We start from the raw sequence: 22052 nt of genomic DNA, 5'->3' as shown, positions 1-22052 counted from the left end.
ACAAAGACAAATACTGCATGACTGCACTTAAATGTGGATCTAAAAAGAACTGAACTCTGAAAAACGCAGTGCGCCGGGGCTGGGGGTGGGGGAATGGGAGATGGTGCTGAAGGTTCGTACTTGCAACAAGAAGATGAGTAAGTCCACAGTACACTGTTAAAGAAATGCACGCAGGTCAGCCATGAAAGACACCAGAAGTGTTATAAACATCAAGCTTTCTAAGAGATAAGACCTTAAGTGTTACCAACACTAGAAGAAATGTTATTTATGGGACAAAAACAGGGGTGTTTGCTAATGCTACAATGGTAACCATACTGCAGTATGAATGTATCAGATCAATACAGTATATGCCTTAAAATTGTCATATGTCAGTTATATCTCAATTTTAAAAAGAGATAGAACGTATAAAGAGGGCTCTTAATGCCAAAGACACTTGGGGAACTGCAGGGATGGAAGCAGGCGGTACCCTAGGAGACAGTACAATTCACCATGGTCAAAGGGTGGAAACAACCCAAGCGCCCATCAACTTCCATAGGCACATGCATAAAAACGTGGGATATGTCTGCGATGGAATGTTATTCAGACATACAAAGGAACAAAATATGACATATGCTACACCGTGGCTGATCCTTGAGGACTTTATGCTAAAAGAAATCAGTCACAAAAGCAGGGTTCCACACATGTGAAGCAGTCACATTCATAGATGCAGAGTCTATGCATTCATAGACGCATAGAATGGTGGGGGCCAAGGGCTTCCGGGGAATTGCTGTTTCAGGGGACTGAGTTTCAGTTTGCAATATGAAGAGTTCTGGAAACAATAGTGTGATGGTTGCACAATGATGTGAATGAGCTTAATGATACTGAAACATAAAAATGGTTAAGATGGTAAATTTTATGTGATGTGCATTTTTTTTTTTTTAATGGGCTTCCCTGGTGGCTCAGCAGTAAAGAATCTGCCTGCCAGCGCAGGAGACTCCGGTTTGATCCCTGGGTCAGGAAGATCCTCTGAAGAAGGAAATGGCAACCCAGTCCAGTATTCTTGCCTGGGAAATCCCATGGACAGAGGAACCTGGCGGGCTAAGTTCATGGGGTTGCAAAGAGTCGGGCATGACTGGCTGACTAAACAGCAAAGACAACAACTTTTTAAAAAAGATCCTAAGACACAGGGGACAAACACAGACACCTTCCTGGGAAAGGAGGGAGCAGAAGGGGGCATATTTACGTGGCAATTATTTTTCCTGCCTGTCCCACCTGGTTATTACAGTTTTTCCCACCATGGGTATTTCTAGCTGTGGGTATTTTCTTTAAATTCTCCTTCCATGTCGGGGTCTTTCCATCTACGGACATGGACTTTTCGGAGCCTGTCTCCTCACCAGGAAAGCCGCGCTCTGAGTATCTCTTGACTTTCTCTCTTCCCGTATTCCACCCACCTCGCCCTCCCGTGGAGGGCCCGGGTTTGCTCAGTCACTGACCTCGTGTCCTGCAGCGTCAACCCCATTCCCACTGCCCCTAGTTAGGACTGTGTGCTGGCTAGCATTCTGAATCCTTGCAATTCTTATTTTCCTCGTTAATCTCCCTTTTCATCTCGCCCTGTTGTTTTCTTTCCATCTCAGCTTGGCCTCTTTTCATGACATTCTGTGCTTTTTTCACAAAGTTCATTTCCTCCGGAACCTGCCATAGATCATTACAGAGTCAGGGTCCGGCCTCCACACATTTCCCTGACGCACAGGATTTTTTCCCCACTTGTTCACCCTTGAAGGAGGGGCGATCTAGTGAGATCCCCCCACCTATCAAGTCTAGTGTGATGCTGTGATTTACAATACATACATACTTGGACTTTCTGGCACGGAGCTCCTAAACCCTCAGAATTTCCTCAATGATGAGAGAGACAAAGGTGACTTTTGTTATGAGATGACATTTTAAAATGCTTTTTGTTAACGAGGTGACTTTTGGAAAGTCCCTTGGTCATCTGGGAATGGGGCTGGTAGCCAGGGGAACCAATCTTGTCATTAGTGAAAGTGAAGTCGCTCAGTCGTGTCCAGCTCTTTGCAACCCCATGGACTGTAGCCTACGAGGCTTCTCCATCCACGGAATGTTCCAGGCAAGAGTACTGGAGTGGGTTGCCATTTCCTTCTCCAGGGGATCTTCCCCACCCAGGAATCAAACCCGGGTCTCCCGCATTGCAAGCAGATGTTTTTACCATCTGAGTCACGAGGGAAGCTCTTGTCATTAGAGGTTGGGAATTTCAGTCCAGCCCCTGGCCTCCAGGGAGGGTACGGGGGATGAAGAGAGTCAGTCACCAGTGGCCAGCAAGGTCATCAGTCAGCATGACTGATGAAGCCTCAGGAAAATCTCCACAGTGCAGGGTCCAGAGAGCTTCTGGGTCTGTGAGCACGGGAGGTGTGGAGAGTGGACACCAGGGGGGTGTGGAAGGTCCTGCCCCTCCCCACAGCTGGGTCTGTGCCTCTCTCCCGTCGAGCAGCTCCTGAGTTACATCCACTATGTTAAACTAATGAGTAGAATGTTTTCCTGAGCTCTGTGAACCACTGAAGTGAATTCATCTGACCTGAGGAGAGGGTCGTGGGAACCTACGGCCGAGAGCTGGGCGGTCAGACGCACAGTTGACCACCTGGACCTGTGACTAGAGTCTGCAGTGGGGGCTGTCCTGTGGGACCGAGCCCTTATCTGCGGGGTTGGACACTCTCGCTGGGTGAGTGTCAGAACTGAGTTGAACTGTAGGACACCCAACATGCGTGGGATAACTGTTCGTTGTGGTGAACCACACCCACACGCCGAACTTCTGACCTTGTCCCATGGCTGCCTTCCTGGGGGAAGAGCTGAGTCCACCTCTCAGGTTTTGGTTTGTAAGGAGGCCAGCTTGGCTGAAGGCCACATTCGGGACACTGAGCCAGTGCAACTCTGACCTTGGGGAGGGGTGTCTTTGCCCATCACCATGGACTGGGTCTCCCATACTTCAAAAATGAGGTCTGCGGAAAGTCACTATGTGGTCAGTATCCCAGGACCTCCCTGTCCCTGGCCAAGCCCAGGGGCCACAGTGGACTTCCGGTGGCCACGGCTCTCGGGTTTCCCCATTCTGCCTGCCTGGTGGAGGTGGCGTCTGAGGGCCACTTTCTCTGAATACACTCAGAGAAGCACGGGGAGGGTGCAGGCAGGGGAGGACTCCAGCAGTGCTTTGTCGACCCCCAAACCGTCACTCTCAAGGGGAAGGGTGGCCGCCTGACTTCCTCAGATTGGGGAGAAGGGCTCCCTTTCCCCCAGGAGACCTTGGCTTCCTGGGGGAGCCGGGTGGCTCCGTCTGTCTCAACAGAGCAAGAGGGAGATCCTCCTAAGCTGCCCACCTGTCTCTGTTTTCAGGAATTTTCATCTTTTTTTGGCGTGTCTCCTCAGGTACTTTAGGGGAAAGCTGGGGGAAGCCACACAGGAGGCTGCCACGCACATGCTATTTTAAACCACAACCACCCCCTTCCCTTTTAAGTTCCAGGTTTCAAGCCTGTTCCCAGGAGGGAGGCCCTGCAGGAAGCGAGCTTGTTTCTGTCTCTCTCTTCCAGGCATGAAGCTGCGGCTTCTGCAGTAACACAGTCTGGGGAGGGAGCGGGCGGCCAGGTCCGCATATTAACCAGCAAAAGCGGACAGCTGGCACTGGAGCCGCCGGAGCCTGTGCGCTTGTGCTCTCGTGCTCGGGGTGGGTAATGAGGCTGTGAGCAAACAGGGTCCTCTTGAGGACAGTAATTAGTCCAGAGGGCAAGCAGGGAGCCGGCAGGCTGCTGGTCTCCTCCTGGGCCCAGTGCATCAGAGGTCACTCCTCTGGGGAAGGACACAGACTGGGTACTGGCCTCGCCTGGGTAGCCAGCTCTGTTTCCCCTCCCCCTTGACATTCTAGCCGCCTTGAGGATTCCCAGGAGAGGGACTGGAACTGTCGGGTACCCACCAGGAGAAGAAGCTAGAGGATCTCCACAGGCAGGGACCCCGTGCAGACACCAGGCAGCTGCTCGCTGAATGAAGACAATGGCCTCCAAGGAAGGTGGCTGTTGTTGTTCAGTTGCTCAGTCGTGTCTGACTCTTTGTGACCCCGTGGACTGCAGCACACCAGGCTTCCCTGTCCTTCACTATCTCCCGGAGTTTGCTCAAATTCATGTCCATAGGGTTGGTGATGCCATCCAACCGTCCTCTGTCGCCCCCTTCTCCTCCTGTCCTCAGTCTTTCCCAGCATCAGGGTCTTTTCCAGTGAGTTGGCTCTTCACATCAGTGGCCAAAGTATTGGAGGAGGAACGGCAAACCACCCCAGTATTCTTGCCATGAGAACAATACAAAAGGAAGGTGGGCAGATCTTAAAATGCCGATGGGGATGGAGGAGACACCTGGGGCCAAGCACACACAGAGTGCAAGAAACCGAAACGGATGCACTAGTTAAATGGTAGCCCCTGAAAGACAAGTCCATAATTTCAGTCCCTGGAATGTGTGAATGATGTCTCATTTGGAAAAAGGGTCTTTGCAGATTGATTACCTTAAAGTCCTCAAGATGAGATCATCCTGGCTTATCCAGGTGGGCCCTGAACCCAACAACAGGTATCTGATAAGAGACAGATACAGGGGAGAAGGGGACAGGAAGATGGAGGCAGAGACTGAAGTGATGCAGCCACAACCGTCAGCCTCAGGGGAGACTGGGCTTGACTTGAGACTTCTGGTCTCCAGAACTGTGAGAGAATAAGTTTCTGTTGTTCCAAGTCACCAAAGAGTTTCTCTTGATGGCTCAGTGGTAAAGAACCCACCTGCCAATTCAGGAAGACATGGGTTTGATCCCTGGGTCTGATCCCTGGGTTAGGAAGATACCCTGGAGTTGGACATGGCAACCTACTCCAGTATTCTTCCGGGGATAATCTCATGGACAGAGGAGCCTGGTGGGCTACAGTCCACGGGGTGGCAAAGAGTCAGATGCAACTAGACAATAACAAGTCACCAAATTAGCAGTCCTGGGAGACAACAGATGGAAAGGAGGTGACGTGTTTCTCAGTGATGCACCTGGATGAAAAGAAAAGGTCAGGCCAAGTGGGCTGGAGCCCTTTTCTCCTCTGACTGCTGCTGACCTCGGGCAAGAGCACAGCTGCAGGCACCTGGGAGCATCACCAGCAGAAACATCCTTGCTGTTTTCACCGGTCCTGGGTCCTCTCTGGATGAGTGTACCCCAACACACTCTCCCTTGCTGTCTGCTCCCAGAGGCGGGACTGGGCTGGTCAGAGATGCTCCCTGAGATGGCTCCAAGCCCAATATAAGAAAGAATATTTAAAAAAACAAGTGGTAAAAGAAATCAATGGGCATCCCTGGTGGCTCCGTGGTAAAGAATCTGCTCACCAGTGTGGGAGACTTGGGTTCGATCCCTGGTCTGGGAAGATCCCACATGCTGTGGAGCAACTAAGCCAGTGCCCCACAACTACTGAGTCTGTGCTCTAAAGCCTGGGAGCCGTAACTACAGAGCCCGTGCTCTGCAACAAGAGAAGCATGTGCAATGAGAAGCCGAAGCACAGCAACTATAGAGTAGTCCCTGCTCTTTGAAACTACAGACAAGCCCACGTGCAGCAACAAAGACCCAGCATAGCCACAAATGATTAAATAGATTATTAGGAAAAAAACATTCTGACACATGCTCCAACAGAATGAACCTTGAGGACATCATGCTAAATGAAGTAAGCCAATCACAGAAGGGTCTCAGACTGTATTATTCCACTCATATGAGGTCCCTAGAGGAGCTGAATCCATAGAAACAGGAAGTAGGATGGAGGCTGCCAGGGGCTGGGGGAGGTGGTGCAGAGCTGGTGTTTAATGTGGACAGAGTTGTAGTTTGGGAAAATGAAGAGTTCTGGAGGTGGACGGTTGCATGACAATGTGGATGTGCTTAATGTCACTGAACTGTACTCCTCAACGTTGGTTAAAGGAAGTTTTATGTCATCTATGCTTTACTACAACTAAAAAAAAAAATCAAGTGATGAGTTCACAGGCCCTGGAGGTATGTAAGAAGCAGAGAGATCTCTTAGCTCAGTGGTGGCAGGATTTCTGTACCAGGAGGGAAGGGCTCTCTAAGGACTCTCTCTCCCTTCTGGCTCCCTGGGAATCATCGTTAGTGTGGCCTTGGATGCAAGATCCTGGAGCCAAGGGTGTGCAGCGTGCGCTGTCCAGGAGGACATCCAGGAGGAAGCTGAAGAGGTGGGGCCTTGAGGGAGGAAAGCTCTGGGAAAGACCATGAGAGGAACAACGACAGACAGAACCCAACCCAGAGAGGAAGCCAGCCGGATGGGGAGTTGGAGGAGGAAAAGTCTGGGGGTGGGAGGTGGAGGTGGAGGACTGCAGAAGGAGGAAACTGGAGGATTTTGGAGACCACCCCCTGGAGGTGGCACTGGGCCTGTGGCTCCCCTGCTCCCTTGACAGTGTCCTTAACTCAGACAGGGTTGAATCAACCAGAACATAACGGGAGTGAAGTAGCTCAGATACCTCAGAAATGTGTCAATCTGGCATCTTACACATTTGTAACCTTTTAGAGGATCAAGTGGGCTTCCCAAAGAAACTGCCTGCCAAAGCAGGAGATTTAGGAGACTCCGGTTCAATCCCTGGGTCCGGAAGATCCCCTCAGGGAGGGCACGGCAACCCGCTCCGGTATTCTTGCCTGGAGAACCCCATGGACAGAGGAGCCTGGTGGGCTACAGTCCATGGGATCGCAAAGACACAACGGAAGGGACTTAGCTCCCATACACAGAGAATCAGGTAAGTCAGAGAACCTAACAAATGAGACCTGCATTCCAATTTGAAAGGGGTGAGTGAGTAACTGAAGTTGGGCTTATGATTTTAAGCAGCCTGCCAAGGGAGGATTTGGCCAAGTCTGTGACAGTTTTGAAATGTTTAACAGAACTTCATATCTACCCTATTTATAAGCTTAATATGTTACATTTTAAGAACTGCTTAGGAGCTTGGGAAAGTCCTGCTTTTTAGGATGGCTATTTACAAACTTAGGAAAACTGGACATATTTAAATTTGTAAGAACACTAAGATATCTAAATACATTTAGTTAATGAAGTTATAAGCCTCCTACCCTTAAATGTGACCATTGAAATCTACTAGATTCATAAACAAAATAATGGCATTTGTAGATTAAACTTAAAATGTTAGGGAAATGGTAGGCTTTAAGTTTTTCAGTTCAATATAGTGAATCATAACTGAGAAAATCAAGCACCCATGAGCACTGTGCGTACATGTGTGTATATATATGTGTGTATACATATATGTGTGTAGGGCAAGTGTGTATGTACATGTGTGTATATGTGTTTGGATGGGTGTGTATATGTAAATGGGGTGTTTGTGTATGTTTGTGCAGTTTGTATGTGTGTATATATTAATGTGTGTGTGTGTGGAGCGTGTGGTGTCTGCACAAAAAGGCCCCAAGGACCCTGTAAACCTCCCAGGGACACAACAACGAGGCCGAAGTCGGTTGGCAGGCAGCTGTCCTTGTCCTTGTGTCCCCGGGGAAAGAGGTATTGAGTGTGCCCACACCCACACCCACACACTCAGACTTTGGAAACACCAAACAGCAAAGCAAAAGTCACGAAAGCAATCTCTGCCCTGGCCTCTCCTTGAAGGAAACGTGCCAGTGCTGGCCTGCTTGCTGGCGAGACCACTCCTGCCGGGTGCAGGGGAGGAGCTGGAGCCCAGGAGATACCCACGGGCACTGCTGGCAGGCCTCCCCACAGGCCCCAGTCAAAACTGCCCCCTGCCTGCTGACCCACCTGGCTGAGGGGCAAGGATGGGCTCTGGTCCCATCCCCCGTTCTCATGAACGGGCTCTCATGGGCCCGTTCTCATCCCCCAGGGGTGGCTGGTGACTCCTGTGCTCCCATGACCACTGGCCCTGTGGGGTCTGAAGGTGGGCAGGCACCCCTCCTCAACCGTGACAAGTGCCCGCGGGTCTGCTCTCCCCGCCAGGATGCAGCAGGGTGGCTTCATGGCTGCATGCTGTTTGTGTTTTAACTTTGAAGTCTTTAAAATAGACACCCTTTGCACAAAGCAGGCCTCTGGAAAACACATGTCTGACCACTGCCAAGTGTAATTCAATTAAAATCCAAGAAGCAGCAGTAGCAACAAATAAATAACAAAAGGATGCTTTCTCTTCAGAAAATCATAAAATCAGCTGGAGGCCCAGTAGGCCTGAGGGGGTCTGCTCTGCTCTCTGTGGTCACGGGTCCACCCAGGCTCTGCTGGGGCATGATAGGAGCCCCCAGACCCAGGCTTGAGTTAGCCCCTAGGTCAGTGTGGCCCTGGGCACCCTCCTGTCCCGCTGTACGACAGCACCCCCACCTACAAGTGAGCTTGTCACCAGCTCTTTCTTCCCAGAAAGTGGGAGAGAACAGCAGAAGAGGCCTGGATCACCAGGGTTTGGAACCCATAGAAGAAATTCAGCAAATAGCACTGCATTCCCCCCATCGGACCTTTCAGCTACTGTGCTTTATGACTCTGAAAGGTTGGTGGCATTCCCACTATTATACTCCCCAATCTTCCTTTCCAGTCCCAACCAGCTCCGCATCTTGTGGGTCTGGGATTCTACAGAAAGACTGGGGCCAGCGGGTCCCTGAGGTCTACCGGCTCCTACACTCGATGGATTCTCAGCACTCTGTCATCCATCCTGCATCCTCCAGATCTCTACTTAGGAAATAATCTGTCGCTGAAGCCTTCCGAAGCGCACTTAAGCCCATTTGTCTCTCTTGTGGTTAATGTTGTCCATTTTAAATGAAAGGTTTGGTCCATTGTGGAGGGAAATGTAGGTGACAAAGAGGTGGCGGGGGTGACTTCCAGGCTCCTTCTATCTGGCTCCCTGACAACCTGCTTTCCAAGCAGGACACATCTCATGGAAATAGCCTGTTTCTCAGGGTGAGAAGTCAAGGACCTGAGGGTTGTGAGCAAGTGGCAGAGACAGGGGTGGAGTGGGCCCTGGAATTTCTTACTCCACCTCCCACAGCTGCCAGCCCTTGGAGAACATATGTAAGTCAAGGTTGTCCAGAGAAACAGAACTGATAGGGTGTGAGTGGATGAGAGGGAGAGGAGGGAGGGAGGTGTAAGGAATAGTGACCATGGGATCTGGCAAATCTGAAACCTGGACGGCAGGCTGGGACCCCAGGAAGAGCTGCTGCCACCACCTCCTCAGTCTAAATACAGCACCCCCGCCCCCAGCCTCTCCTCTCAAGGTCTCAACCGATCGGACAAGGCCCACCCACGTGTGGAAGGCCGCCTGTTTACTCAAGGTTGACTGATGTAACGCTGCTGCTGCATGTGTGCTAGTCACTCAGTTTGCCCTACTCTCTGTGACCCCATGGACTGTAGCCCACCAGGCTCCACCAGGCACGGGATTCTCCAGGCAAGAATACTGGAGTAAGGAGCCATTCCCTTCTCCAGGGGATCTTCCTGACCCAGGGATCCAACCTGGGTCTCCTAAACTGCAGGCAGATTCTCTACCATCTGAGCCACCAGGAAAGCCTGACTTAATGCTAATATCATCTTAAAAATATCTTTGCAGTAAAATCTAGACTCACATCTCACCAGAAACTGGGTACCATGACCTCACCAAGAAGGCACATAAAATCAACCGCCCCCGCACACTGAGAGTCTTTACCACTTTACTTTTTTTTTTTTTTATTTTGGCATGTAAGATGGTTCCCCAACCAGGGGTTGAACCCAGGCCTCCACAGTGAAGGCCCCAAGTCCTAACCACTAGGCCACCAGGGAACCCAAAGGGTCTTTACCACTTTCAATCTCTAGGTCAGAGGCAAGGCCCCAGGCACAGCCTCCAAGAGCAGAGATGAGTCACACGGGATGGGAAGTCCAGCTGAATCCAGCTCACACCCAGGTGCGGGGCTCGGGGGGAAGTGCAGGGAGAGGAGGAAAAGGCCCCCCAGGCTCCTGGCTGAGGGTGAGCCCTGCCCATTTCCCCAAGGCCTTTTCTCTGGGCAGTGGGGAGGGCAGGAGTGGACCAGGGAAGGAGCTCTGGCCGGCAGACTCCGCCCCACCCCACTCCTCCTCGGGGCCTCACTGCCCCACAAGTGGAAGAACCTGGGGCCACAGCCAGCAGCACCGAGAGGTATCGGTGAGTCCCAGAGACTGCAGGGCCAGGGCAGCGTCCCTGGGGAGGGAGCGGTTCCGCCCGTCTCCGGGAGTCACAGAGTTTGTCCTCATTTTCCAGGGACTCTGGGAGGGCGGCCGTGCAGGTGGAGGTGGGTGGAGTGAAAGGGCCCAAGCAACAGGCCCACGAAGGCCCAGAGCTTCCTGCCAGGGTCTCAGGCTCTCTCCCATCCCAGGGTCCCTGGGTTGTGCCCACAGGTTCTCCTCAGCAGCCAGACTCCCTCCAGAGCAGGGCCCACGTGTGACACACCTGCTCGCACGTCCCCAGCCAGCTGCCCCCACTCCTCTGGGTTTCCTGGCCAGCTGCCACCAGTCTTCCAAAAGCTGTTTCTCTAATTCCACCCCACTGCCCGCTCTCCTATTCCAGGCCTTCCCCCACCTCCCAGAGCCCCGTGCCCCCCAGAGTGCCCCCACGTCTGAGCCCTAGCTCATGGATCATCCTCCCAATGAGACACGTCACAGCACAAATACCTTTATCAAGCTCCCCGTGCCTAACCGCGCCTATTCTCAGCCAGCAGGCGATTTCTGGAGACGTGAGAATTCTCACAACGGGTAACTTGGAATCTTCCGTGTCTGTTTCCATCTCCGAGAACCTTCCCCTCCCGATGGTCCCTAGGCTGGCAGCTGCTTGGAAACCCCGTGGGAGTTTTTACCCCAAAACTCCACAACTCCAGGAGAAAATGGGGATGAGGTCTGCAAGTGGGAATGACAGGAAGTCTAGAAAACAGGCTCGTTCCAGGAAAACCCAACTGAAGGGAGTTCTTTTATCTGGAGAGGTGGATGGAGGTTATTTACAGGAAACGGGAGCATCCAGAATGCGTTCATGCTAAGTCACTTCAGTTGTGTCTGACTCTTGTGACCCCATGGACTGCAGCCCGCCAGGCTCCTCTGTCCAGGGGATTCTCCAGGCAAGAATACTAGAGTGGGTTGCCATTTCCTTTTCCACAGAGACAGGGATATAAACAGTCTGGGAAGCTGGAGGGGAATTCCTGGGTCCCCAGGACATGGGTGGGGATTGGAGATGATGGGAGCTTAGCAAAGAAGGTGTCTTGAAGGTCCCTGTGCTCCTAAGTCCTATGGGCCTGACTCCAGACTCACTGAAGGCATCTTTGACTCTGTTTGACACCACTGGGAGAGGCAGGAATGTTAGGCTGGAAGAAGGTGCCCAATTGCTTCAGCTTCCCAATTGAGGAGGAAGGGGACAATCATCCGGCTCAGAGGCAGAAATCATCCCATTCTGGCTGGCATTGCACTGCTACCTGCTTCAGGTGACATGGGAAGGCTGTGCCCGAGGGCCCACATGGGAGAAAGGCTGAGCCTCCTGACTGGCTTCAGCTGATAAAGACTGGACTTCTGCATGACTTCACCAAGGTAGCTAAGTACAGCTGTGCAGGGTGTGCACTGCACAAGGGTGTCTGGGTGGAGTTGAACTTGCTGAGCTTTGACTGTGTCTCCACCAACCAGACAGGTGTCTCCTACTTCTCACAAAGGCACTGTGTGGGCCTGGGGTGGCCTTACATCTCCCTGGAGGCAACTGAGGGGATGCGGCATCCTTGGGCCCTCTGCACTCCTCACTGAATGGCCTTCACAGCTCCAGTCCTTGGCTGCCAGGAGCAGGGGTGTGGCCACGCTCCATGGAGCGGCAGTGAGCTCATGAAACATGCCCCTTACAGGAACCACTCTCTCTTCAGGCTGGGTTCTGCTCTCCTCTTTCTCCAATATTAATTCATCTTGGCCACCACCATCTCAACATCTTATTTTAACAAATAAGCCACTGAAAAAAGTACCAGTTAGGTCTTCCCTGGTGGCTCAGTGGTAAAGAATCCACCTGCCAATGCAGGAGATGTGGGTTTGATCCCTGATTTGGGAAGATCCCACATGTCACAGAGCAACTAAGCCCGTGCACCACAGCTACTGAGCCTGTGCTCTAGAGCCCGTGCTCTGCAACGAGAGTAGCCACTGCAACAAGAAGCCCAAGCGCTGCAACTAGAGAGTACCCCATTCTCCGCAAGAGAAAAATCCATGCAGCAACAAAGACCTAGTGTAGTCGATATAAATAAAGAAAAGAAAAAGTGCCGCCTGGAGAATGTGCTGGGGGACAGATGGGGACCAAGGGCATGAGGAGGGGGTGTGGGCAGGAGAGGCTCAGGCCTGAGTACCAGGGCCACTTGCAGGGGCTGTCAGGGCAGGTGAGACAAAGCCCCACCTGGGAGCTGGTCCACTTGGGAGCCCTGAGGGAGGAGAGGTTTGTGCCTGTATGTGGGGATCAGTCCTAGCTCTTGCACAAACTGGGGACAAGGGAGTGACATCAGAGCATGACAGGGACTCTGGCTCACGTGTGAATGAACAGGTCCATCCTGAGGCCACAGGAGCCTGGTAGAAGCTGTGAGGCAGTCAGGAACCTCAGTGGTTACCTCAGCCACACAGCCTCTCACTGTGCTGGTGGGCAAACTGAGGCCAGAGAAGGGAAAGGGGCTGGCGAGTTAGAGTTAGGGGCCCCTGGTCCCCAGAGAAGGCTGCCACAACTTGGAGCCCTTTTTCGAGGCCCTGCTGAGCACATGCTGGCTTCCTGATCCTCATAATCTGTCCATGAGGTGGGGAACAATTTTACTCCCGTTTCTCCTGCCTCCCGGGGCCTAGAGCAGTGCCTGGAGGGGCAGACACCAGACTGTACGACAGACAAATCTCTTCGAGGTCTTATTTTGGCTCATCTGTATTTTCTCATTTTTGAACAATTGTCTTGTTCAGTTGCTCAGTCATGACAACTTTGTGACCCCGTGGACTGCAGCACTCCAGGCTTCCCTGTCCTTCACTAACTCCCAGAGTTTGCTCTACCTCATGTCCACTGAGTTAATGATGCCATCCAACCATTTCATCCTCTGTCGTCCCCTTTTCTTCCTGTCTTCAATCTTCCCCAGCATCAGGGTCTTTTCCAATGGGCTGGCTCTTCACATCAGGTGGCCAAAGTATTGGAGTTTCAGCTTCAACATCAGTCCTTCCAATGAATATTCAGGGTTGATGTCCTATAGGATTGACTGGTTGGATCTCCCTGCAGCCCAAGGGACTCTCAAGAGACTTCTCCAGCACCACAGTTCAAAAGCAGCATTGTTCAAAACAATGATGATGCACTGTTTTTTTTTAAAAAAGAAAACCTACCATTTCTTACTTTAAGTGAGATCCTGTCGACCTCATAGGACTATTTAAAGAGCTAAATAAACAGGAGAAAATGCTTTATGGACCGGGAAGCAGGGCACGGGCAGGAGGGATGTCCCTAGAACTTCCCCCACTCAAGGCGCTGGCCCCTACCAGACTAGACAACGAAATGACCCCCACTCCTTCCTGTTCTCACGGTCCCCGGCTGCCTTCCTGCCATGAAGGCTAGGGGGTGGGGGCAGCCCTGGGAAGCTGACCAAGATGATCTGAACAACAGAGATGCAAAGTCTGCTTCTCACCCAGGGAAAGGGAGAGACACAGAGAGGAGACGGTGGGAGGGGGAGCGGGAGAGGCCGAGAAAAGCTGGGATGCAGAGGACAGCGTGGGCGGGGGCAGCCGTGGCTGGGGGCACAGCCCTCAGGCCTGACGTGAGGCCACCCTGCAGGTGAACACTACCCTTCTCCACTCCTGCCTGACTCCTTGTCTATACTGGTGAAGATGAAGTTAGAAACATCGAAATGCCACATCGCCTGAACAGCAGCCGTCGGCAGAACTCCATATGGCTGCAGCAGCCAGGAGTCTGAGCTAATAAAAGTTGAAAAAAAAAAAAAAAAGAAGGCTGGGAAATGCTCCCAGAGAGCCACGTGGGCGCCGCTTGGGCCAGCGAGTGGGGTGGGGAGGAGAGCCAGGCACTGTGAAGGCCAGCCCCCACCCCTGCCTGGCCGGCCAAGGTCACTGTGCTCATTAGGACAGCCACCTCTTCCAGGGGCAGCGATGGAGCCTGCCATTTTTGACCACTGCCCCCACCCCAACCCCTGTTTCTCCTAATGAGAGTGGATAGGACACAGCTGGCAGGCCAGGGGAAGGAAGTGGATGGCAGGCTGAGACCCCCACTTTGGGGAGGGGATCTCCTCAGATGTGGACCCCACCCCTCAAGCATCCTGATGGGGAAGCCAGACCAAGACCTGAGTCACCTGGAAACTCTCTTGCAGGTGGCTTCTGCCTGCAGGAGGTCGGGGGAGTGTTTTGGCGGGTGCAGGGGGAGCCCGAAGGAGGTCTCTCCCCACCAGACCTGCAGTCAGGGCAGCTGGCTCAGCCTCAGGCCCTGGCGTCACTCCTGGCCACACAGAGGTGGCCGCATCCCTGGCCTTGGAAACCAGCAGAGCAGGCCCTGGTCTGGGGCTCCCCCTGCCTTGGCACCACTGGAAATGCCCAGCCTGGCCAGAGAGCAGCAGGGCTTACAGAGGGAGGAAGCTGTCTCTCTGCGGATGGAATCAACATGATTCAGCACAAGGAGCGTGGAGGCCGGGCCCTCCCGCCAGGCTCCACTCCGTGCTGCCACCTCAGCGGAGGCCCCAGACGGCACCTGCCATGGGGTCCCTGTGGTGCCCACGGAGCCCGGGCACCATGCCACTCCTCTCTCCAAGAACACCACTGCCTGGCGGGCTGCCAGGAACAGCCAAGCCCTGTGGACAGGGCTCCTGGGAATCCAACCAAACGAAAGCAAACTTGCCAGATCTCTCGACCACACCCATGGGCCTGGCAAATAAGCCCCGGGGTGCACAGCCCAGACCCAAGGGCTTGCTGGGGACACACCAAGACAGCGTGTCCCTGGCGCACGACTCACTGCAGCTCGCCACAACCTGTGGGTGTCAACTGCCTGCCAGGGACAGAGGTGGTGGTGGGGGTCTCCACTCTCAGGAAATGTGGGACTTAGTCTAACAAAATGGACAGCGGGAAAAATGACGTACATACGGACGGTTAAATCCATATAGCCTAACGGGCAACTGAATCTCAGAGTCCATGGGCTGACGTGGCCCAGGAGGGTGGCCTTGGAAACATAAGGAGCATTCCATGGAAATGAAGACGTGCATCCCAGGTGGAGAAGAATAAGATCAAGGCTAAGGGTGGGGAACTCCCTGATTATTCTGGGGGCTGTCAGATGAAAAAGGCAACCTCTTGCTCATCTTTCTGCCGAGCTTCTGGGTCCCCAGGGAGACTTATCCAGACCCCTGGGGCAGCCAGCACCCTAGGTTCCTGAGGGCTCTTTTCTGCATTGCGGGGGTGGCTTGTGTTCCCAGGTGTAGCGTGAGGCCAGCCCAGTCACCCTGGTCATATGGCCTGAGCCACAGCATCAGGCTGACCCTAGAATTGCCCTGCCCAACAAGGCTGCATCGTATAAACCAACCCAATCAGATCCTCTTTACAGAAAAGCTGGGAGATGGGCCACTTCAGCCTGGCGTGTGCTGGGGGAACTGAGCCCCTACTCTGGTGCTCCATGAGGCTGGGAGACGACCGAGTCTGGGACCTGGGGACTCAGAGCAACCCCTGTACCCAAGAGATGACCCCCACCTCCTACATGGGCTGGCACTCGCCCTCTCTCCACGACTAATGGGTCCTTCTTCCCAGGGCACCTTGAAGACTGCAAATGTGAGCCGAAGACTTAGGAAGCAACACCTGGAGAAGAGGGAGGTCTGGAGGAGGGGACCGGAGCAGCCTCTTTCATCCACAATTAGCTTCTTTCACCCCCCAACTCCCGGAGCACTGCCCCACACTGCTTCTGAACTTTCAGTGAGTTCTGGCCCAGACTGAGCCCTAGTCAGACAGACAGAATCTAAAACTTCCCGGGCCCGGCCTGAGAAAGGGGACCGAGACCCTGCCAGCAGGCCAGCCAGACCCCAAGCAGATTCTCTTGTTCCTTGCCGTTGCTGCCGTGAGAACGGGTTTAGGTTTGCAGAGCCGACGCAATCTCACACAGTTGTAGCATCTGGTCTGCTCAGTACCTCAGATACCCTCAGGGAAACGAGGAACACAACTCACAGGTTATCGGCTGGGTCTCAAGTGGGAGCAGACTGAGGACCAGAATGCAAGCTGCCCGAGCTGACCCTTGGCCCTAGGCTCTTCTCAAGATGGCACACCTCCTCAAGGGAAGGGGACTCCCCTTGGCTCCTTCCCTCAGCAGGCAGCTTCCTGGGAGCCTGCTTCCCTCCCCACTGCACAGCTCAGCATCCTAAACACCAAGGAGGCCTCCCTATACTGCTTGGGCAAGGGACATGCAGGGACAGGCTGGAGAGTCTCCAGTCAGGAAACTCCCCCAAATCTAAGACCAGAGAGACTCCTAGATTCAGAAGCAGAGGCACCGGCAGCCACAATCCTTCAGCCCACTGCGACTGTCACACATGGTCCCCAGGCCCCTGTTTCCACATCCTGAGCCAGTCGCAAGTCACACAGGTGGGGAAGGAGAGGTCCCAGACGGGGGTATATTCTGAACCTGGGGTCTGTGAACCCTCCAACATTCTTGCAGGACTGTGAATGTTGGCGCATTGTTCTGGGAAGAGTGTGGAGAGATCGTTCAGGGCTACAAAGAGCTCACGGCCCATAGAGACCAGGACAACCTCCAGCCCCCTCCCACGGGGCTCTGGGCAGCCACACACATGGACAAACACAGGAGAAGGTGAGGATGGCCGTGACCGTGACCGTCTGGGCTCCCGTTCCCTCTGCCTGTTCACCTGCTCACCGATGCCCACCCTTGTGCTCTGTGGGGCAGGAACGGTGTCCCAGCATGACCGAGCCCTGAGCTCTGCACACCCACCTCCGCCTCCTGTTACTGATGCGCCCCTGCTGGTCCGACCCTAGGGAGCCCTGGGTGTTTCCTGTCTCTCAGTGACTGCTCATTCGCTTTCTGAACATCACCACCCCCGGCCTAGAGGAGGAAACTGGAAAGGAAAACAAGATTTGGGGGAAAGAGCCACTTCTGTGCACACCACAGATGCAGCTCCTCATCCCTCCAAACAGCCTCAGGGTCCTAGAAAACCACCTCTTGCTTCCCACGGACATTTGGACACTGGGGCTCCCATTCCATGCTGCCCAGGGCTCCCAGCCACTCCCTGGAGGGCCCTGATCTGCACCTTAGGCAGGTCCGTTGCTGGCTCTGCAGAGCCCACAGACCTCAACCAGAGGTCACGAGAGCCCAGGACGTGCCTGGAGCAGGAGGGCAAGTTATTCTGCTGTTTTCGCAGCAAAGGGGAAGCCTGGCTGACCTCCTCCGACCCCCATCAGCTGTGCCACTGTGTCAGGACAGAAGAGTGTCAGGACACCAACGAGACACCATCTGTCAGGAAATGCTCCCTATCTCAGGGACGCTGTGGGTGACACAGACAGTATTAGTCGCTCAGTCGTGTCTGTCTCTGTGATTCCATGGACTGAGGCCTCTATCCATGGAATTCTCCAGGCAAGAATATTGGAATGGGTAGCTATTCCCTTCTCCAGGGGATCTTTCCGACCCAAGGATGGAACCCAGGTCTCCCGCATTGCAGGCGGATTCTTTACTGTCTGAGCCACCAGGGAAGCCTGTGGGGGACACAGGGATGTGTCTACTCTCCAAAAACCAGGGGGAAGCTCAGGTTCTCCAGGATGTGGAATCACACTCATCCTGTAGGCCCCACCCGAACGACTGGCCCTGACTGGCCCTCGAGAACAGGGGCTGCACTCTGCTTTTTCAGCCCCAGGGGGGCGTGCCTTGACCCCCACCGTCAGCCCCTCCATGGTCCTGTACCCTCTGCAGCACCCACCCCAGTGCCGGGAGACAGCATACGATCAGAGAAAGCATCTCACCGTCTGGTTGCAAATGGATATGATGGTCTGGAAAACCCATTATTCTGATAGAAAGCAAAACAGTTTCCGCAGAGGCCATACCCTGGCTTTCAGTTCTTGAAAGACAAAGAAACACACACCACTAAAAAGTTACTAAGTGTGGAATGTCATCTTTCTCTGAAGATTCAGTTCAGAGATGGAACCTGGGGAAACAGTGGCCTCTCAGGTTGCCTTCTGGATGCTGTTTGGGAAAGTGAAGGGGAGAGCAGAAACCCCAGGCTTCCCAAGCCCCCAGGCCTCTGCCTCCCTCTCCCTGTGCGCACACACCTTGGGAACACACACTCCAGGGTGACCACACACCAGATACACAGTGGGGTAGGGGGGTGCTACAGACTCCAGGAGGGATGAGGGTCTGATTGATTTCTGAAGCTCCCCCCAGGAAGGCTCTCTGACGGCCTCTTTCAACAGTGATGGGAGAACTTCAGACAGGCCACCTCAGAGCCCCTTCCCCATCCCCACTGGACTCCACCACTGAGCCAGAATATGGGGCTTTGACTCAGCTCCCCTGCAAAGGTCGGCCAAGAGAACCCCGAGGGATGCAGGAGGGGCGCCTTCCTGCCTCTCTCCCACTGGACAGAATCCACGGAAGGGATGAAAAAGTGAAGAAGGAAAACAAGCCCAAGAGAAGTGGACAGCAACGGCTCCAGGGAGACCCAAAGCAGAGGGGACCCGCCAGAGGTGCCAAGGCAGTCCCTAACCAGGGCGATCAGGCTGAGGGCAGGGTGCAGGCAGCCTTGGAAGGCCCTGCGGCCAGCCGGTCCCACGGGAACCGGGCCAGCTCCCTCGCCCCACAGCTCGGCTCCAGGCTGAGCTCCGGTCAAAGTTAGTCAGAGGAGAGAAGACGTGTCTCCCACCTGAACCCCCTCTCACCCAGGCTGCCTCCCGACGAGCGAAGCCCCTGGGGGCTGGAATCTCACCAGTCCCAGAGCTGTGCCCTTGGACTCCCCCTGGGGAAGCTGACAACTGCGCATTCCTTGAGGACCCTTGATGGGAGAGACTGCCAGTGGGTAGGGGGTAAGAGAAGCACCTTGGCGCAGGCAGGCGTCCCCTCCCGCCCACCGCCCGGGGCCAGCCTCCTCCGCTACCTGCGGAGGAGAGAAACGGGGACGTTATTCCAACAGGTCCCCCTCGGCCGGGCCTCTCCGGGCAGCCTTCCTCCGCCCTGCCCCGAGGCCTCAAATTCAGGGGCAGCGCCGAGGCACCTGCGGCTAGACCGGGCCCGGTCCCCGCGAGAAGGGGCCCGGGCGGTGCCCCTGGTGCCCCGGGGCCTCCTGGGCAGGGGCGGGGCGCCCCCGCGGCCCCTCCCGGCGCTCACCTGGCGCAGGTGCTGCAGCAGCGTCCCCGCCTCCTCCCGCCGGCCCTGGCGCAACATCCGCAGCAGCTCCTGGACCATGCCGACGCGCCGGTGGTAGGGGGGCAGCCCCGCGCCCGCGCCCGCGCGCCCCGCCTTGTCCCCGGCGCGCAGCAGCAGCGACGCCCAGAAGTCGGGCCGCTCGCGCCGGGGGCCGGGCGCCGCGCCGGGGCCGGCTCGCTCCGCCAGGCTGCCCTTGGTCTGCCGGGTGCCCATGCCGCCGCCGCCGCCGCCGCTGCCGCGCTCTCCGCGTCCCCGCCGCCGCCCGCCCGCCCCTCGGCCGCCCGGCGCGCGCCTCCCGGGCGCAACTTTGGGGGAACTGTTGCGCGCGGGCGGGAGGGCGGGCGGGGGCGCTGGCCGCGCTCCTCCTCCGCGCTCCCCGGGCGCGCTCCCCCGGCGCTCGCCGCCCGCCGGCCCCGCCCCGGCCCGGCCGCCCCGCCCCCGGCCCCGCCAACGCGCGCCTCCGGGCTCGGCGCGCCCCTCCTCGCCTCGCCGCCCCTTGGCTCCGCTCGCCCGCCCTGCGCCCCCTCCTGGTCCTCACCACGTTCCCCAGATGCTACACGATCGCGCGTGGATGAGACCTACGGAGCGGGGTGGGGGGACATGCGCCCGGAGACATGCTGAAAGTTTGGAGAATCGAGGCGGAGCGGGGCTGGGGTCTCAGCCCCAGAGTCGGGTTTCTCAAAGTGGGCGCCGCGGAGAATCCGCTCCCAAGTCGTCCGAGGGCTTGTTGAGAACGCCGACTCCCGGTCTCGCCCCAGACCCGGTCAGTGAGAATCTCCGCCGTGGGACCTGGCGATCTGCATTTTTAGCTTCTTGGCTGATTCTGATGGACACTCCTTTGAGACTCGGCCAGTGAGGGCCGGTGGTGGTGCAGAAACCAGGTGCAAGGCTGTGTTAGGCCGAGCCCGTAGCCTGCATCAGTCCAGTCTCAAAGGAGCTGGACCATCCAGGGGCAAAGAAGAGTCCTTTTCTCTTGTTTTTGCTAGTACACCTCCAGAGAAGGGTCCTGGGGGTATACCCCATGCAAAGCAGCAGGAGCATGCCTGCAAGTAGGCCCGACTGCATGTCCTACTGTTCCCATTTACCTCCCACCCCACCCCCACCTGGCCAGACCAACCCTCCTGTCTTTAGTGCACCCGATCACCCCCTGGCTCAGACGGTGCTTGGAACGCCCAGGACAGCCCAGCCAGAGAGAAGGCCCAGGCACCTGGGGACCTTCCCCAGCCGGACCGCGGACCACCAGAGGCCTGGGGTGACTGCCCTGGTCCCAGGTTGGGGCTGCAGGAGGAGCAGCAGTCATGTCTCTTGCCTCTGACCCAGGGCCTGGGTGCTGCTTTGGGACAGCATGGGCTGTGGGGCAGGAGAGCTGGGGTCTGCTGTGTCCTGAGCCTGGAGCATCCGGTATGTCTCTTCCGTGTGGGATGAGAACACTGTGCCACGAATTGGGAGAGTTAAGATCGGGGTGGTGGTGTCAGAAACTCCGAGAGGATACACGTGTCCCACTCTGTGAGTAACTGCTGGGTCAACCCCCAGTCCCTGGAGGACGGCCCTGTGTGCCTCTCACTGGCTTGCTCTTCCCTTTGGACGTCTGGCTCCCGAATGCCCAGCTCTGCTGGCAGAGAGCATTCAGTCTTCCTGAAGGCTGGTTTCACAGGGCTGGGTGACATCTTCCAAATTAATCCCCACCCTTTGTGTGTGGGCATCTCCAGAGGACCCCAGCTGGGAGACACTTCGGTGCCTCTCATCTCTAACCTGCAGGATCACAGGCAAGGTGGCCACCAGGAAACCTGCTGACCTGGCCCCTTCCCAAGGATGGTGGGCTCCCTCCACCTGGAGGCACACTGCAGCTGGAGTTGGCACGTTGACTGGCCGGAGGGCATGGGGCTGGGACAACACCATCTTGGTGGAAGGTGGCCCAGGCGATCCTTAGAGTGGGGTCTACTCGCTAGTTGTGGTACTCGGGCTCCCGCATGGGCCTGGTTTCTCCGCGGCATGTGGGATCTTCCCAGCTCAGGGGTGGAACCGTGTCTCCTGCACTGCCAGGTGGATTCTTTACCACTGAGCCACCAAGGAAGCCCTCTTCCATCTGTTTAGAAAGGAAACTTGTAGTTGCTCCCGTCTCTCTGTTACCAAGGCCCCATCTCTCTTCTTTCCTTTTGAGCCAAGTTTCTTGGAAATGCCTAGTATTTACGTCCATTCATTCCTCACACACTGTCTCTTGCCAGTGACCCAGTTGCTAAATTCAGTGGCCACTTTCAGTCTTCCTTGACTCTTAAGCAGCATCTGATCCCATTCTCTACTCTGTTTCGAAGAAAACTGCACTCCCTTGGCCTATGGGGATACTGCTCTCCTCCAGGGACGCCCTCTGGGGGCTTCCTGTGTTAGCGGAGTCCTTTCCTCGTCGCTGCCACCTGGGTGCAGGCACAGACCTCTGCCTTGGCAATGTTATTTATCCTCATGGCTTCACGAGACATGCACACGCTCATGACTCCAAGTCTTGCTTTCCAATTCACAAGCTGAAAAGTTAACCTGTCACTGATTCTTGGATGCCAATGGAAGACGTGACACTCCTGGATCAGAGATGTACGGCTTTCTACTCAGGCACACGTAGTGTGAACATCAGCATATATGCATCGGCTCCCCTGGCCTCCGAGTCCCACGGGGATGCTGTACCTGTCGCGGGTTTACATCACCAAGGGTGGAGGATACCCGGCTGGGGA

The 22052-nt window shown here is 55.4% G+C and overlaps 1 protein-coding gene across 1 annotated transcript in view; it reads right to left on the bottom strand.

Annotated features, from left to right (window-relative positions):
* Positions 1-19583, bottom strand: part of LRRC75A (leucine rich repeat containing 75A) — a 34386-nt gene extending 14803 nt beyond the window's left edge. The window contains exon 1 of the mRNA XM_027517255.1: positions 19294-19583. Within this exon, the coding sequence (XP_027373056.1) occupies positions 19294-19545 (252 nt within the window). The 5' untranslated portion in view covers positions 19546-19583. The remainder of the gene's footprint in view (positions 1-19293) is intronic.
* Between the last annotated feature and the right edge of the window lie 2469 nt (positions 19584-22052).

This window comes from Bos indicus x Bos taurus, chromosome 19 (genome assembly GCF_003369695.1).
Source record: "Bos indicus x Bos taurus breed Angus x Brahman F1 hybrid chromosome 19, Bos_hybrid_MaternalHap_v2.0, whole genome shotgun sequence".
NCBI lineage: Eukaryota > Metazoa > Chordata > Mammalia > Artiodactyla > Bovidae > Bos > Bos indicus x Bos taurus.
The sequence above is the reverse complement of the archived record's forward strand: the minus strand, read 5'-3'. Positions and strand labels throughout refer to the sequence as shown.